Source organism: Antechinus flavipes, chromosome 2 (genome assembly GCF_016432865.1).
Source record: "Antechinus flavipes isolate AdamAnt ecotype Samford, QLD, Australia chromosome 2, AdamAnt_v2, whole genome shotgun sequence".
NCBI lineage: Eukaryota > Metazoa > Chordata > Mammalia > Dasyuromorphia > Dasyuridae > Antechinus > Antechinus flavipes.
In genome coordinates this window covers 43,054,736-43,069,651 of record NC_067399.1, presented here as the reverse complement: position 1 = coordinate 43,069,651, position 14,916 = coordinate 43,054,736, and the positions used below count along the sequence as shown (strand labels likewise).

General features: G+C 40.8%; 1 protein-coding gene across 2 annotated transcripts in view; it reads left to right on the top strand.

The window, feature by feature from the left end:
* Positions 1–14,916, top strand: part of GLG1 (golgi glycoprotein 1) — a 136,758-nt gene that overhangs the window by 101,327 nt on the left and 20,515 nt on the right. For both annotated transcript variants that reach the window (XM_051974640.1, XM_051974642.1), the window contains exons 10-14: positions 6,919–7,020; positions 8,904–9,057; positions 9,880–10,017; positions 12,416–12,502; positions 14,406–14,468. In XM_051974640.1, the coding sequence (XP_051830600.1) occupies positions 6,919–7,020; positions 8,904–9,057; positions 9,880–10,017; positions 12,416–12,502; positions 14,406–14,468 (544 nt within the window). The remainder of the gene's footprint in view (positions 1–6,918; positions 7,021–8,903; positions 9,058–9,879; positions 10,018–12,415; positions 12,503–14,405; positions 14,469–14,916) is intronic.

The following is a 14,916-nucleotide window of genomic DNA, read 5'->3' as shown; positions in this document are numbered from 1 at the left end:
AGCTGCCATCAGAACTGTTGAGTCAGTGCCTTCCTTAAACTGAGTTTGAAAGATCCAGTGAAAAGGAAAGTGAATTGGTAATTAAATCATAAAATTGTGAGATGGAGGCCCAAACATTTGGTTCATTGGTTACTTGCCAGGAAAGCTTGTCACAGCAGCAGGAGAGGTGCACAGTCACACTTTCATGAGGTGTGAGACAAGGGACAAAAGGGGGTGCAGGGGTAGGTGGCGTGGGAACATGTGGAAGGCCTGGTTCAAGAAGGCATAGTGAGGGAAAGCATGGCATGGGAAGCATTCAGCATGGACCCAGTAAAGTACAAGGGTGGGCAAGGGCAGGAGGAGTTTGAGGTCCCATTGTTAGAGGGCTTTAAAGGGGACAGACTAACTCTCATCAGTACTATCTTGGGATCAGTTCATTAACATAACCAAATCATCTCAGAATTGTTAGTGAAAAAAAGTTATCATATCTATGTTATCTCAGAATTACAAGCACTTAAGGCACTAAGAGCAGAGTCTGACTGCCTTCCCAATATCACATATCATCAAGCTATGATTTTTGATTAATATGGGATATGGTTTATAATTATGCTCCTTTGGTTTTTGTAACATTTTGTATGTGCCATCCAGGTTTCCCTTTGTGATGTTATTTCTTGCTATTCCCCTCATAAGCTGTCTCTTGATGGACTCACTGTCCTGACCAGAAGGGCACCAAAACAAGGCACAGATGGGCACAGGATATTGTGGGATAAAAATGGCAAGCTTTTGGTGATTGAGAATAAGAAGTTATGGATAATGTTGTGGTTGTAAAACTTGGAAGGCTGGAAGAAAAGGGCATTATTTCAGTATTAAAAATGGGGTGTTTTGTTGTTGTTTTTTTAACATATTACAACCACCTATTTTGTGATGAACAATAGAGTGTTAGGAACCCAGGAAAAGCTCCTAGATCAGTGAGAGACTATAGAAAGAAACTTGGAGAATGCTGAGCACATGCCCTGTAGATGTTGCATGAGGGTCCCTCATGCGCCACCAGAGAAGACTGAGAAGGCAGGGAGAGCCTGGACCAAGTAGTGTCTGCCAAGCTGGAAAGAGGGAAGGTACCCTGCATAACTCAGGGTTTCAGAGAGGAAAAAGAACCCCCCATTTCTGGCCTTGAGAACACAGTCATGGAGGAAGCTGTTTCAGGTGAATAGTCAGAACACGAGTCAGATGGCAGGAGTCGGTATGAGAGGGCAGGACTTAGAAGTGACAAACATAGAAAGGTTTTTTCTAGGCCCTTGAGAAAGGGGGAGAAGTATAGGGTGAAAACTTGAGGGTGTGCTCTTTCTAAAGGATGGGAGGACATCTTGGCATTGTGTTAAGTAGTAGGGAAGGAACCAGTAAGAGAGGGAGAGAGGAGATGAAGTTTTCTGGTGAAAATGAGAAGAAATGAATCTGGGTGGCTACCTGTGGAGACAAGAACAAGCACCTACAAAGATTGGAATAAAAAAGGTAAAATTATGGGGTGATCTTAGGGGATTTTGAGATGAAAAAAAGAGAACTCAGAGCTATTGATCTCTATTTTTCAGTATAGTATGATGCAAGGTCCTCATCTGGAGGGGAAGGAGGAAGAGATTATAGGAGGTTTCAGAAAAAAAGAAAAGGTTTTAAAATTTCTGTGGTGGAAAGTAGGTTAGAACAGGGGTATCAGGCACATAGCTTATAGGACATACGTGGCCCACAGTGCTCCCCAGTGCAGTGAAATAGTTAAATATTTTACAAAATAAGAAAACAATGCAACAGGTACCATTACATTTTTAAATTGAGTCTCTATGTGTCCCATGGGACTCCTTGGGTATCATTTAGTGGTCACTACTTGAATTTGATACCATGGGATTAGGGAATTAGCTAGCAGAGGGGGCCAGGGATGTTCTTGCTGGTGTCAGAGAGGCTCCGGAGTAGGTGACTCAGTCAGCTCAGTGGGGTGATTCTCTCAAGCTGTTTTCAGCAGGTTGTGAGGAACAGAGGGGCTGATTATAGTGAGGTGCAGGAGTGGAGGGGCTGATTGTAGGGGATGCAGGCTTGACTTGTCACTCCATGAGCAATAGTGGAACAAGAGATTCAAGAGCAAGGGACCATCAAGCGTTCAGCTTCTGGACTGAGGAGTGGGCAAAGTGGACGGTTATGTCAGAGCCAGGCAAATTGTCTGAGAAAACTCTGAGGGGCAGAGAATTTAGAGTTCATAGGAGATGGGTCAGGGAAGAGATGGAATCTTAGGTTCTAACCAGAGAGACTGCAGTTTTTGATGCAGGAAGTGGTCCCTTGTGGATGGAGGTGAATGCAGGCTGTGCTCCATTAGCTGAGAAAGCTGGTGCCATTGTGCGCTGCTCTGGGAAGGGCAGCAACATTCAGGAATAAGGAGGGGATGGGGTCCTCTTGGGGACTGTGTCTAGTCCTGGGGATCAGGTATTCAGAAGGGCCTTATGCCCATGTCATCTTAGGGTCACTTGAAGGAGCTGGGCCTGGGTATCTTGGAGATGAGAAGACCAAAGTAGGGAGGGACGTAATAGTTGTCTTCTAGTATTTAAAGGTCATCTTTATGTGAGGGAGGAATCAGGCTAGTTGCATTTATCCTGGAGAGATGGGATTGGGGAGGAGGGTGTTTACAGAGAGACTAAGAGCTTCCTACCACTGAGAACAATATCAATGGAATGGAATGCTTTGAATAGTGAGTTATCCTTCTGGAGTTCTTCACACAGAATGACCACTTTCTGTGTGATACAGTCAAAAAGTTTTTTGTTTATGAGTTGAACAGGATTTCTTTGCTGCCTTTCCATCTCTCAAATTCTGTAATTTTCTGTATAGGTAAGGTTGAATACACAAATAGGCTGTAAGATTTTAAAGAGATTAAAAAACTGGAATTCTAAATCACTTGAATGGTTTGGGGAAGAGGAAATTTTGAAATATGTCACTGAATTGTGGATCAACATTTGCTAAAAACTAGTTTTGGAAATGAGATCTGAACATTTTGGTCCAGTTTAATTTATGTAATTTATGAAATTGAAGTCTGGGGACGTGGGATTGAATCCCAACTGTGCTTCTTAGTGTCTGTGGGTAAATCACTAAACTCTCAATTTCATCTTCCTCTTCCATAAAAGGAAAAAATTAGATTAAATAATGCTTTTGCCCCTCCCAGCTTGTCATCTATTGTCCTACTGTATATAGAAGAGCTAGGTCATATCTGATCACTAGTATGATGTTGCCCATTGGTATCATAGAATACTATGGTGGAATGAAGAAATAAATGAGAAAGCACTGTACTAAATCCTGGGGACACAAAAGTGAGATAGTTGTTGCTTCAAGGAGCTTACATTCCAGTAGAGGAATATAATAGAGGAGATGGTGGTCTCAGGCCTTGGATGTTACATCAGTGGTGAGGGAATCATAGGGGATAGTTGATTGGGTATTCTTCCCAAAGGAGAAAGGGGAAGGGAGAGGAGAGGAATTTTGAGGGAAGATTTCCATCCCAGAAGGCTGGTTGGCAGGTTTGGGGCTGGCCAGTGAAAATGTTAGGCTCACTTGCATTAGCTCAGCTCCAGTTTTAGAGATTCCAGACTGAAATCAGACAACCTGAATATGAATTCAGTTTTGCACTTGGGACAGGCGTGACAAGGTATTTTGCCTCCTTCCGGGCCTTTCCATGATTTTTAAGTGATCATAAATAGCCCTGAATTAGGCCACTGAATAATCAAGGAAATGAAGGGAAAAGGCTCACAGGATATTGTCATATGCTCTGACTGCATTTTCGGACCTATTTTGTTGATTGATTATATTATACGTATTTCCAGCTTATTTTTAACCAAGGAGTCAGTCATAGAAAATAATGTATTGTGTGCTTCTGTATGAGTAGAAATTGTCAGTCAGGGTGAGGGAAAAATATTTAGTGTTCACAATATTTAAAGACATAGTAATCTTGTTAAGGAGGCAGAATCCTTATCCATAAATAAAATTGAAAGCCCTTCAACTTCAGGTTATTATAGTATTACATAACTGTCAGAGCTAATTATATATGTGCTCACATAATGAAAGGAGCTAGAGTAACAAAAGGCAAAGGAAATCTTCTCTTGAGAAAGTAAATTCCTAATTGACCTGAAAACAACCAAATTGTTGTTTTCAAGGCTACACAGAAAGTCTGACTAGTTTGTGAACTCCCTCATTTCCCCTACTCTGCACCATTGAACCTTTCTACGTCTTTTTTCATCTTTTCTTCTGATCTAATCTCTGGTACAAAGGAGGCCCTTTTTCTTCCCCTTTTCAATCTTTCAGTTATTCTTGTCTTCATCTCTCCCTGTTTCCTTGAAGACTTTGATACCTTTTAATCATTTTCTCTCATTTTCATTCTTTCTGCTGATTTAATTCTGCCATCCTACAAATGTGCTTGAGCTTCTCACATCCATTTAAAACCTTCATTTGACCCTGCCTATCCCTTCAAGCTTCTGTCATATATTGCTTTCACAGTGAAAGTCATACATGTTTTCTCTCTCTTGTTATTGATTTATTTTCACCTTCCCACTCTACTAAAACCTCCTTATTACTATTAAATCCACTGTTCTTTTTTCATTCCTTGATTCTTCAGTTTTTGCAGCCTCTAATACCATTCCTTTTTTTTTCTTGCTTGCTATATCTGTCTTTAATTTTTGTCATATTCTTCCACATCTTCTCCTATATGTGTTATAGGACACATGCTTTGTCCTTTGCTTTATCATGTTCATTTCTCATTCCCTAATCATAGGTAACCCTCAGACCTTGTCTTCGGTCCCTTCCCATACACTTATTTGTTGATCATATCTACTTTCATGAATTCAGTCACTTCTAAGCTGTTAGCTCTCAAATCTGTCTATCTAGACTTTTATCTTTTCTTAACACTCATTCTGTATTTCTATCTATATGTCACCCATCATCAGTTTATGCTCAATATGTCCAATAAAACTTCCAGATTTCTCTCTTTTGAGGATATTACCAACCTCCCAATCTCCCAGTTGCTCTGGATTCCTTGGTCCTTCAATACATCTTGTATCCAGTCCATTGCCAAGTTTCATTAATTCCTCTCTGTGTCACTTTCTCCCTCTTCCAATACTATCACTATTTCAGGTCCTTATCACTTTCTGCCCAACTACTGTACTAACCATTTAAATGATCTCCCTACTTCCACATTCCCATCTTTGATCCATCTTCCACATGACTCCCAAAGAAATCTTCCTAAAGCAAAGGTATAAATAAACATGTCACTTTTCTGTTCAAACACTTTGCCTCAAGGATAACTCATAAAGTCTTTTTTTTTAATATTTTATTTTATTTAATAATAACTTTATATTGACAGAATCCATGCCAGGGTAATTTTTTTTACAACATTATCCCTTGCACTCGTTTCTGTTCCGATTTTTCCCCTCCCTCCCTCCACCCCCTCCCCTAGATGGCAAGCAGTCCTATATATGTTAGATATGTTGCAGTATATCCTAGATACAATATATGTGTGCAGAACTGAACAGTTCTCTAGTTGCACAGGGAGAATTGGATTCAGAAGGTTAAAATAACCTGTGAAGAAAAACAAAAATGCAGATAGTTTGCATTCGTTTCCCAGCGTTCTTTCTTTGGGTGTAGCTGCTTCTGTCCATCATTTATCAATTGAAATTCAGTTAGGTCTCTTTGTCAAAGAAATCCACTTCCATCAGAATACATCCTCGTACAATATCGTTGTCGAAGTGTAAAGTGATCTCCTGGTTCTGCTCATTTCACTTAGCATCAGTTCATGTAAGTCTCTCCAGTCCTCTCTGTATTCATCCTGCTGGTCATTCCTTACAGAATAATAATATTCCAGAACATTCATATACCACAATTTACCCAGCCATTCTCCAATTGATGGGCATCCATTCAATTTCCAGTTTCTAGCCACTACAAACAGGGCTGCCACAAACATTTTGGCTCATACAAGTCCCTTTCCCTTCTTTAGTATCTATTTGGGATATAAGCCCAATAGAAACACTGCTGGATCAAAGGGTATGCACAATTTGATAATTTTTGGGGCATAATTCCAGATTGCTCTCCAGAATGGTTGGATTCGTTCACAACTCCCACCAACAATGCATCAGTGTCCCAGTTTTCCCGCATCCCCTCCAACATTCATCATTATTTTTTCCTGTCATCTTAGCCAATCTGACAGGTGTGTAGTGGTATCTCAGAGTTGTCTTAATTTGCATTTCTCTGATCAATAATGATTTGGAACACTCTTTCATATGAGCTCATAAAGTCTTGACTGGTGTTTAAAAACCTCCCCAGTCTGCCTGTGTGCTGCCCTCCTTCACTCCATCCCACCCCCAGACATTGGAGTCCCTCCTGAGACCCTTGTCTCCTCCCAAGGTTCTCTCAAGGGCCATGTCCTCCTTGCCTCACTCATCCTGTTAGTTATTGGTAACGTCGCCGTTCAGTGGCTGTCCGAGGAACTGGGTTCAAGTCCTTTATCCATCACGTCCTACCTAGGGACCAAGGACAAATCACCAAGTACCTGCTTCCTCCGCTCCCAGATAAGGGAGTGCTAAAACTTTGCTCTGTCAACGTGGTGTATCACCCAGTAAAATGGAAGGGCTTCTTGCAGGCAGGGAGTTTCTCTCGGTATTGTAGTGGGCAGATAGCATACTCAGTCAGAAGGACCTGTGTCCAACCTTGGTCAGATAGGGACTGGCCATGGAAGGCTCTCAAAAGACCCCAGGTTGCAAGAGAGTTGCTGTGAAGTGGTAGGAGTCTCCTTAGGGAATTCCCTGCCCCACTTCCACAGCTCTCCATAACATAGCACAGGCTCTGCATGGGTTTCTGAAATGCATTCTCACTGTGAGAACGCAGTGTGATCTGACTCTGCTGGTGCCCTTTCTCCCTCTCCACCGACAGGATCCTCTCTTGCCTGATGGAGCATCTCTACACAGAGAAGATGGTCGAGGACTGCGAGCACAGGCTGCTGGAGCTACAGTATTTCATCTCTCGAGACTGGAAGTAAGTTTCTCCTACCCAAGCCCAAGCTCCTGGCCTCTCCTCATCTCAGACATTGTTGGTGAGAAAGGGTTGGAGTTTCTTTATGATCCTTTATTGCTTTTAGTATATGTCTTGGGGGCAGCTGGGCCACTGCTGAGCTGGCACCATATAGTACTAATTTCTAAGAGCTCAGAAGCCTGCGTCACTGGAGCCTGAAAAGAAAGCAAATCACAGTTTTGAATTATGAAAGCAAATTAGGATTTGGGGGTTTTGTTTGCTTGTTTTATTGATATAGTAGATGCCAATTTTAAAAAGTTCTTTATTCAAAGTAATTAAAATCATCCTTTATTATGAATTTCTTAACCATCAAAAATAAGAACTTGGTTTTTAGTTCCCCTTTTATCCAATTACTTAGATTGATTGTTGGCATTGAAGACTATCTTATCAATTCAGTTTATTCCTTACTCCCAGACCAATAGATGATGAATGGGTAAAAAAATGTCATATATTTTTGTTAATTCTTTGAAGTTAGCTAATATTATACTATAGAGATCTTACCCACACTGTCCAAAAATAGCTAAAAAGACATGTTCATGATAAAGTATTTCATAATTTAGTCTGTCTTTAGTTTTCCTATTTCATCCCTGTACATTCATAAAAATTATGGAATTCTGAAGCTACCTGGTAAATTTTTCTCTGTTCTCTTCTTGCTTTTAGTCATAACTCCAAAAGTGTTGACTATATAGTTAGAACAGAATTAAACTTCCCATGATTCTTCGATAAGTGCGCAGTTAAATTATTTCCCCAACTTTTTCTTTATTACCGAACTCAAAATGTGATATAGATATGTTTGCTGGTATTGATATCTACATAATTGGTAACTTAAAAATAAAACTTTTTACCAATTAAAATAAAAAATTCCTAGCCAAGTGGGAGGAAGAAGAGAGATTTACCAACAAAGGTATGAGATAATAAATATAGAATGGGACTGTGTCAGAGATTCATCTTTTTCTTAAGGCATCTAGTATGTCAAAAAATATTGTACTAACATCTTTTAAAATTTTTTTCTCATTATTTTATTCTTCCAAAATCATGTAAAGATAATTTTCAACATTGACTTCTATAAGACTTTGTATTACAAATTTTTCTCTTTTCCTATATCCCCCCTCCCAAGACAGCAAGCACCGTGATATAGGTTAATTATGTGCTATCCTTTTAAGCATATTTCCACATTTATCATGCTGTGCAAAAAAAAAAAAATCAGACCAAAAGAAAAAATAAGAAAGAAACTACCAAACAAACAAAAAGGTGAAAAATATTTTTAAAATTTTGAGTTTCAAATTCTCTCCTTTTCTCCCTCCCTATTTCCCTCAGTAAGAAGGCAAGCAGTTTATGTAGGTTATATATGACAAACATGTAAAATATTTCCATATTGAAAAAGAGAGAAGCCGAAAAAAAATTTGAGAAAAAGGATTTTTTTGAAGTGTACTTCGATCTGTATTCAGATACTGTCAGTTCTTTCTCTGGGAATGGATAGCATTTTTTTCATCATATGCCCCACAGAGTTAAAGACATGTTGGCTATCCAGTTGTGAGTTTGGTGGATCAGCATGAACTCTTGAGTTTGCTAAGCACTGTTATTACCATGAATTAATCTTGTAGGTGAGGTCCAAGTTTTCTTTCCTATTATAGAGTTGATACTCGCCTACCTGTGTTTTTCAGTCAGGGAAAAATCAGACTTTGAAGTGGGTAATACCTTACAGGTTCCCAAGAAGGAAGCGTTTTTGTGCTTTCAGATTGCCTGGCACTCTTCCCACAGGGAGCTGCTTGTCATTGAGTGAAATAAAAGTCCTGTGTAAACTAAAGTGTGTCAAAGTCCCTGTTTTTTTACTCTCTTCATTATAGACTGGATCCTGTTCTTTACCGCAAGTGCCAAGGAGACGCCTCTCGCCTCTGCCATACCCACGGCTGGAACGAGACCAGTGAGCTGATGCCCCCGGGGGCCGTGTTCTCCTGCTTGTATAGACACGCCTACCGCACCGAGGAGCAGGGCCGGAGAGTATGCAGCCAGGGCTTCTCTTTCTTCCGTTTCTGAAATGTTGGGATCGGTAGTCTCCCTGTTGTTGTGATTAGTGCTGGAAGAAAGTGTCCGTGTATGTCTCCGGCCAAAAAATTCCCTCTCGGACAAATATTTGTATTCAGTGATTGCTTCACAATGAGAATATGGCAGGTCTTCAGTGAGATCGCCAACCAGTCTTCCTCCCCCCAGGCTCTGATCTGGCCCGATGTGAGTCACACAGGTTCTTCTCGCAGTGGAGCAGCTTCGCAGGCCTGCTCTCTGTGGCTCGCTCTCAACTCCCACTTCGAGGGCGGAGTGTTTGTAGTTAACCGTCCCTGAGCCGGAGCATGCTGTCTGTTAGTGCCTCGTTGGGGCTCATTGTTCACTTGTGTCCGACTCCCCGTGACCTCCTTAGAAGTTGTCCTATCAAAGATACAGGAGTGGTTGGCATAGGGGTGAGTCTGTCTGACTCTAGGCCCGGCACTCTCTCCACTGTGCCACCTCGCTGCCCCCTTAGCAGGATACCACTCAACTCTGGAGGAAACCTTCCAGGAACTCAGGGGTCCACCGTGGTTGTTTCAGTTCATTATTTAGCTCAAGGAAGCAGAGATTAAATTCTATGACTTCCTTGTTCATAAATATACCCCTCTTGAACTTGCCGGAGGGCACAGGATATAGAATCGGAGTCTATATCTTTCATTTCTGCAAATAAATCAAACCCTTATAAGTTTGGAGCTAGATAAGAAAGCCCTTCCATCTGTCACTAGAAGGCCTTACTCTGTGGCCTCCTTAAAGTCTGTCTTGTCACTTCTTCCCATGTAGCTGTCTCGAGAATGCCGAGCTGAAGTCCAGAGAATCTTGCACCAGCGGGCCATGGACGTGAAGCTGGACCCTGCTCTCCAGGACAAATGCCTCATCGACCTGGGCAAGTGGTGCAGTGAAAAAACCGAGATGGGCCAGGTAGGGAATCAATGCCATTCTTTTCTTCAGTTAAGCACCTCTTGTGTGCTTGGTGCAGGGAATGCTAAGGCATCTACTAAGTGCTTCTTACCCTCAGGGAGCTTACATTCTACTTGCAGTCATTTTTATTGGAAGCTTGAAAGGTTTAAGTATTAACCCTGACATGTGGCGAGTTCTCAGGAAAGGCTTCCTCTTGGAAATGGCTGGGTGGCTGAGCCCCAGAGGGAGCTGGGAACTGAAAAAGAGAAGGCAGAGAGATAGATGGGACAATCTGGCCTAAGACATTGAGACATGGAATGTCATGTACTGTAGAAACTGCGTGTAGATAAGGGTGCCTGAGAGGGAAATAACGAGAAATGAGTTGGAGCCTTTAAATGATCTACAAAAGAGTGTGTATCTTATCATTGAGGCAGCAGGGAAGAAAGTCATGGAATTCTGGTTTAGTATTAACACTTGGAACTTATTTAGAGGAGGAATTAAGAGAAGAGACAGATAGATGAGAGGCAAAGAGACCGATGAAATTAGTCTCCTTGTCCAAATGAAGGCGAGAGCCAATGAAGCGCCTGATGTGGTGGTGAGTGCCTGGAGAGGAGGGCACAGAGATAAGATCTCATGTCAGATCAGAATTGACTAGCCTTAACTATTGAGTGTAAGGTTGAAGGAGACAAGAGCCAGCTTGTGAGCCTGGGTGCCAGAAAGGAAACATGAGGAAGTTAGGAGTAGGATTAAGAGAGAGAGAATGAGTTCTCAGTTGGGCATGTTGTATTTGAGATTCTGTTGTCTAGTGTTATTTCATTTGAAATAAATCAGAGGTAGGGTACTGGGCAGGACTCGGTAGGACTGAATATACAGTTTTGTAAATCACATAGGGAGAAAGGATCATTATATTCGTAAGAACCCTTGAAATCACTCATGAGAGAGAGAGCTTTGGGGCAGACCTGCTGGTAGGGATTGGGATCAGGATGATGAACCAGCCAGAGACTGGGGACCACTAGCCCCCAGAGGAAGGCTCTGCTCCAGAAACACAGGAGAGAAAATTCAAGCTGGGAAGGTCTCAGGAGGGGTGAGATGGCCTTAGGTCTAAATAAGAGACCCCTAGTGACTTAAGTTGACAAAGTCAGAACCCAGCAGTCAGGGAATCGCTATGGAATGCCATGGAAGCCAGCAGCTTTCTAGAAGTGAAGAGGTCCTTGCCTTCAGTCTTTCCTTCTACAGGGCTGACTTACAGCGTAATCAGGAGAGTCCTGTGGTCTTTTCTCCATCCTCTTTCTCTGGAGGCTCTGTGGCCTCTGACTTGATCACCCTCATCTCTTTGGGGACTCTCTCAGGACACCTCTTCTGGCTCTCTAGCTCCCTTTCTCTCTCTCTCTCCACCTCTGTCTCTCCCCTGCCTCCACGTGCTCTTCAGTCCGATGACGCCCGGCCTCTTGGCTCCTCCTTGAACAAGATAGCAGGAGATGGAACTATTCAGGAGCAGCCCACATCCAGTTTATAAAGTTTCCAAAAGTACACTTATCTCCAACGATCCTTCCCTGCTTTGGCAGAATTTCTCATCACCTTTATTGTACTAGCAGCAGTAAAATAGTCATGGGTGGTGCTGAGACTTGGCTCCTCATATCAGGGGGTCCTCTGATTTCCAGCAAGAGACTAGTGTACCTCTCGGGACAGTTGTCCAAGACCCTACCACAACTCCAGTTCAGAATACAGAGGATTCTCCCATTTAATTCTTTAAGTAGTCTTTTTGAAATAGGCTTAAGATCAACTTGAAAATCCTTGTTCTCCTCTAAGTCTTTTTTAATACTTAGACATCTTTCCAAATGAGCTGTTTTAGTGGCTGTCATTCACAAGAATTCATTTGTATTCCAGCCCTGAGACCTTTACCTAACCTTTTCCCCTAATTTGCACAAATCCATAGAAAGCCAAAACTTATTACTTTAATCTTAGTAACCAATCTCTTTTCCTGAAGAAAGGATTAGTGAGTTTGTCTTAAGTTCATTTTCAAGTAAAGAATTTTGGACATGTAACATATGGAGGCTCCAAGTGAAACCTCGGAATAAGATTTTAGATTTTGCATCAAAGTGTAGCATTGAGTCCTCTGCATCCCCCAACTGAATTGTCCCCTTAGAGTTTTGTGTGTGTGTTTTGCCCTGAGACTTTAAAAACTTTTTAAATTGTGACCACTTGCATCAGGTAATTATCCTTTAAGTTTAATTCTGTGGATCAAATAAAATCTTAGTGACCAATTGAAATCTTAGTGCAATATACAGTGGATTCCTCTTTTGAAGAAATATAGATCAGGAATCTTTCACTAGGAAACAAACACTTAGTAACCCAGAGATCTGATCATGGAAGTAATTACATAATGACACGGATTTTGTTTTGTTTGTTTTAATTGTAGGAGCTTGAATGCCTCCAGGATCATCTTGATGACTTAGTTGTGGAATGCAGAGATATAGTGGGCAACCTCACAGAATTAGAGTCAGAGGTAAGCCATTTACAACTTAGAAGGAAAATGTGTTTGCCAAGGGCCTTTTCCTTAAAAACCTGCTGGTTCTGACCTATTTTTCCCTTTGAGGGCATTATATTTTCTTTTTGTCTAACAACAGGACATAGAGAGCCTTTTTCCCGTCTCCCCCCTTTGCCCAAACCTTCTTAACTTCCTTCTTTGGAGTCTTCACTTCTCCTGTGCCATTCACATCTGTAACCTTCTAACCTCTTGAATGACCCTCCTCATATTAGCTCTTTGACTAAATCTTCTTCATTCAATAGAATCTACCACTTTGCTTTCCTTATGATTCAACCTGACCTTATATTTCTGGGGCAGCAGCTTATCTACCTTCTTTTCAGCAAAAGGTTTAGGAACATATTTTAATTAGGATCACAGTCCCTTATCCTCATTCTGCAAGACATCAGCCCATTCTGTCTTCAAACTCTTGCAAAGCAACCTGAAGAGGGAACCTTTTAAATGAAGAGCAGGCAGGTAGATTGGAATGCCTTCATTTAACAACTCCAGTTGCAGTCAGTGACATGTAGAATTACTCCCTTGGGAGTGGGACTTTGCAGTGATTCATGTGATTAAGGCCATCACTTACAACCATGCCTGTTCTCCAAAAACTTGATCATTTGTCATTTTATTTGTGGATGTGGACATTTAAGTGACAGCCCTCTGGCCTATGATTTGGGCAAGTGTCACTGCTCAGTTATTACTCTTCAGTATGTTTCTAAGCCGCTTAATTTTTTTAAATCTTCCCCCAAAACTTTCCAAATAATGATATTAAAAGTTTCTTTCTTCCTCTTTCCCTTATTTTCTCGCCCTGCAGTTTCATGTAAGCAGAGAATTTAAGGCCCTATAGAACAATGTTTGTCTCCAAGAACATGAGAGCCACATTCTTCCCTCTCTCATATCTCTAAAATCGGCCTGGTTTTATATTATGTTAGATACGAGCAGAGTGGTATATATGGGGAGTTAATAGGGTGCTCTTGACTTACAGGTTTTTGCCAATGGTCCATATAGTTTTGGATGGGGTGAACATCCTAACTTTCTTGTGCCAACAGGAAGTCATCCAGATTTAATTTGCAAATAAAGATTGAAACTCAAAAAGATAACTTCCCCAACAAATACTACTAACCTTTTTTTTTTTTTTTTAATTATAAATAACTTTTTCTTGACAGAACCCATGCCAGGGTAATTTTTTACATTATTCCTTGCACTCACTTCTGTTCTGATTTTTCCCCTCCCTCCCCCCATCCCCTCCCCAAGATGGCAAGCAGTCCTATACATGTTAAATAAGTCACGGTATATCCTAGATACAATATATGTGTGCATAACTGAACAATTCTCTTGTTGCACAGGGAAAATTGGATTCAGAAGGTAGAAATAACCCGGGAAGAAAAACAAAAATGCAAACAGTTTACATTCATTTCCCAGTATTCTTTCTTTGGGTATAGCTGCTTCTGTCCATCATTGATCAATTGAAACTGAGTTAGATCTTCTCTTTGTCGAGGAAATCCACTTCCATCATAATACAACTACTAACTTTTAAAAATGTAGCAAACTCCACCTTCCTTAGCCATTTTGTTTCTATATAGATATGTATTTTTTATTTTTCCAGTTATAAGTAAAACACATTTTTTTGTTTACAAAGTTTTTAAAATTTTGAGTTCCAGATTCTCTCCTTTTCTCCCCAACCCCACCCACTGAGAAGGCATGTGTGAAATTATGTAGAACATTTCCATAAAAATCACCTTGAAAAAGAAAAAGGATCTCTTACCTCCTTCCCCCCCCCCAAAAAAAAAAAAAGTTTAAAAAAAGAAAACAGTTCTTTCTCTGGGTATAGATAGCAACTGTAGCCATTTCTAAACTCAAATTGTAATCTTGTCTCCTATAGGACATTCAGATTGAAGCTTTGTTGATGAGAGCCTGTGAGCCTATCATTCAGAATTTCTGCCATGTAAGTGGATTTGAGGATTGAAAAATTAAATTTGATACTTATATACTGGGGATCTGTGTTCTCTCCCCCTTCCCCCCCCACCCCCCCCCCGCCCCCAAGAAAAATCTGTTAATCTCAAAAGGAAAAGAAACTTTAGCAAATTAGAAAGAACGAATAAATCTTCAAAGAGATACTAATGTTATGGGGAAAACTTAAGCAAAATGTGGCTTATGGTTCATTGAGTATCCTGGTTGATCATGTGTGAATCCTGACTAAAACATACTCATAAATAACATGGATTAGATGTGGTTTAAAATCAGCAAAGATTGCTTATGTTCTAACAGAGCAAGAGCAGTAACATACATTCGTGTTTTATAAGAAACACATTATGTAAATTGACTTTTTCTTTTCATTTATTTTTGGACTGGTATTAATTTTGTTTACAAAATCAGACCCTTATTCATCTTTG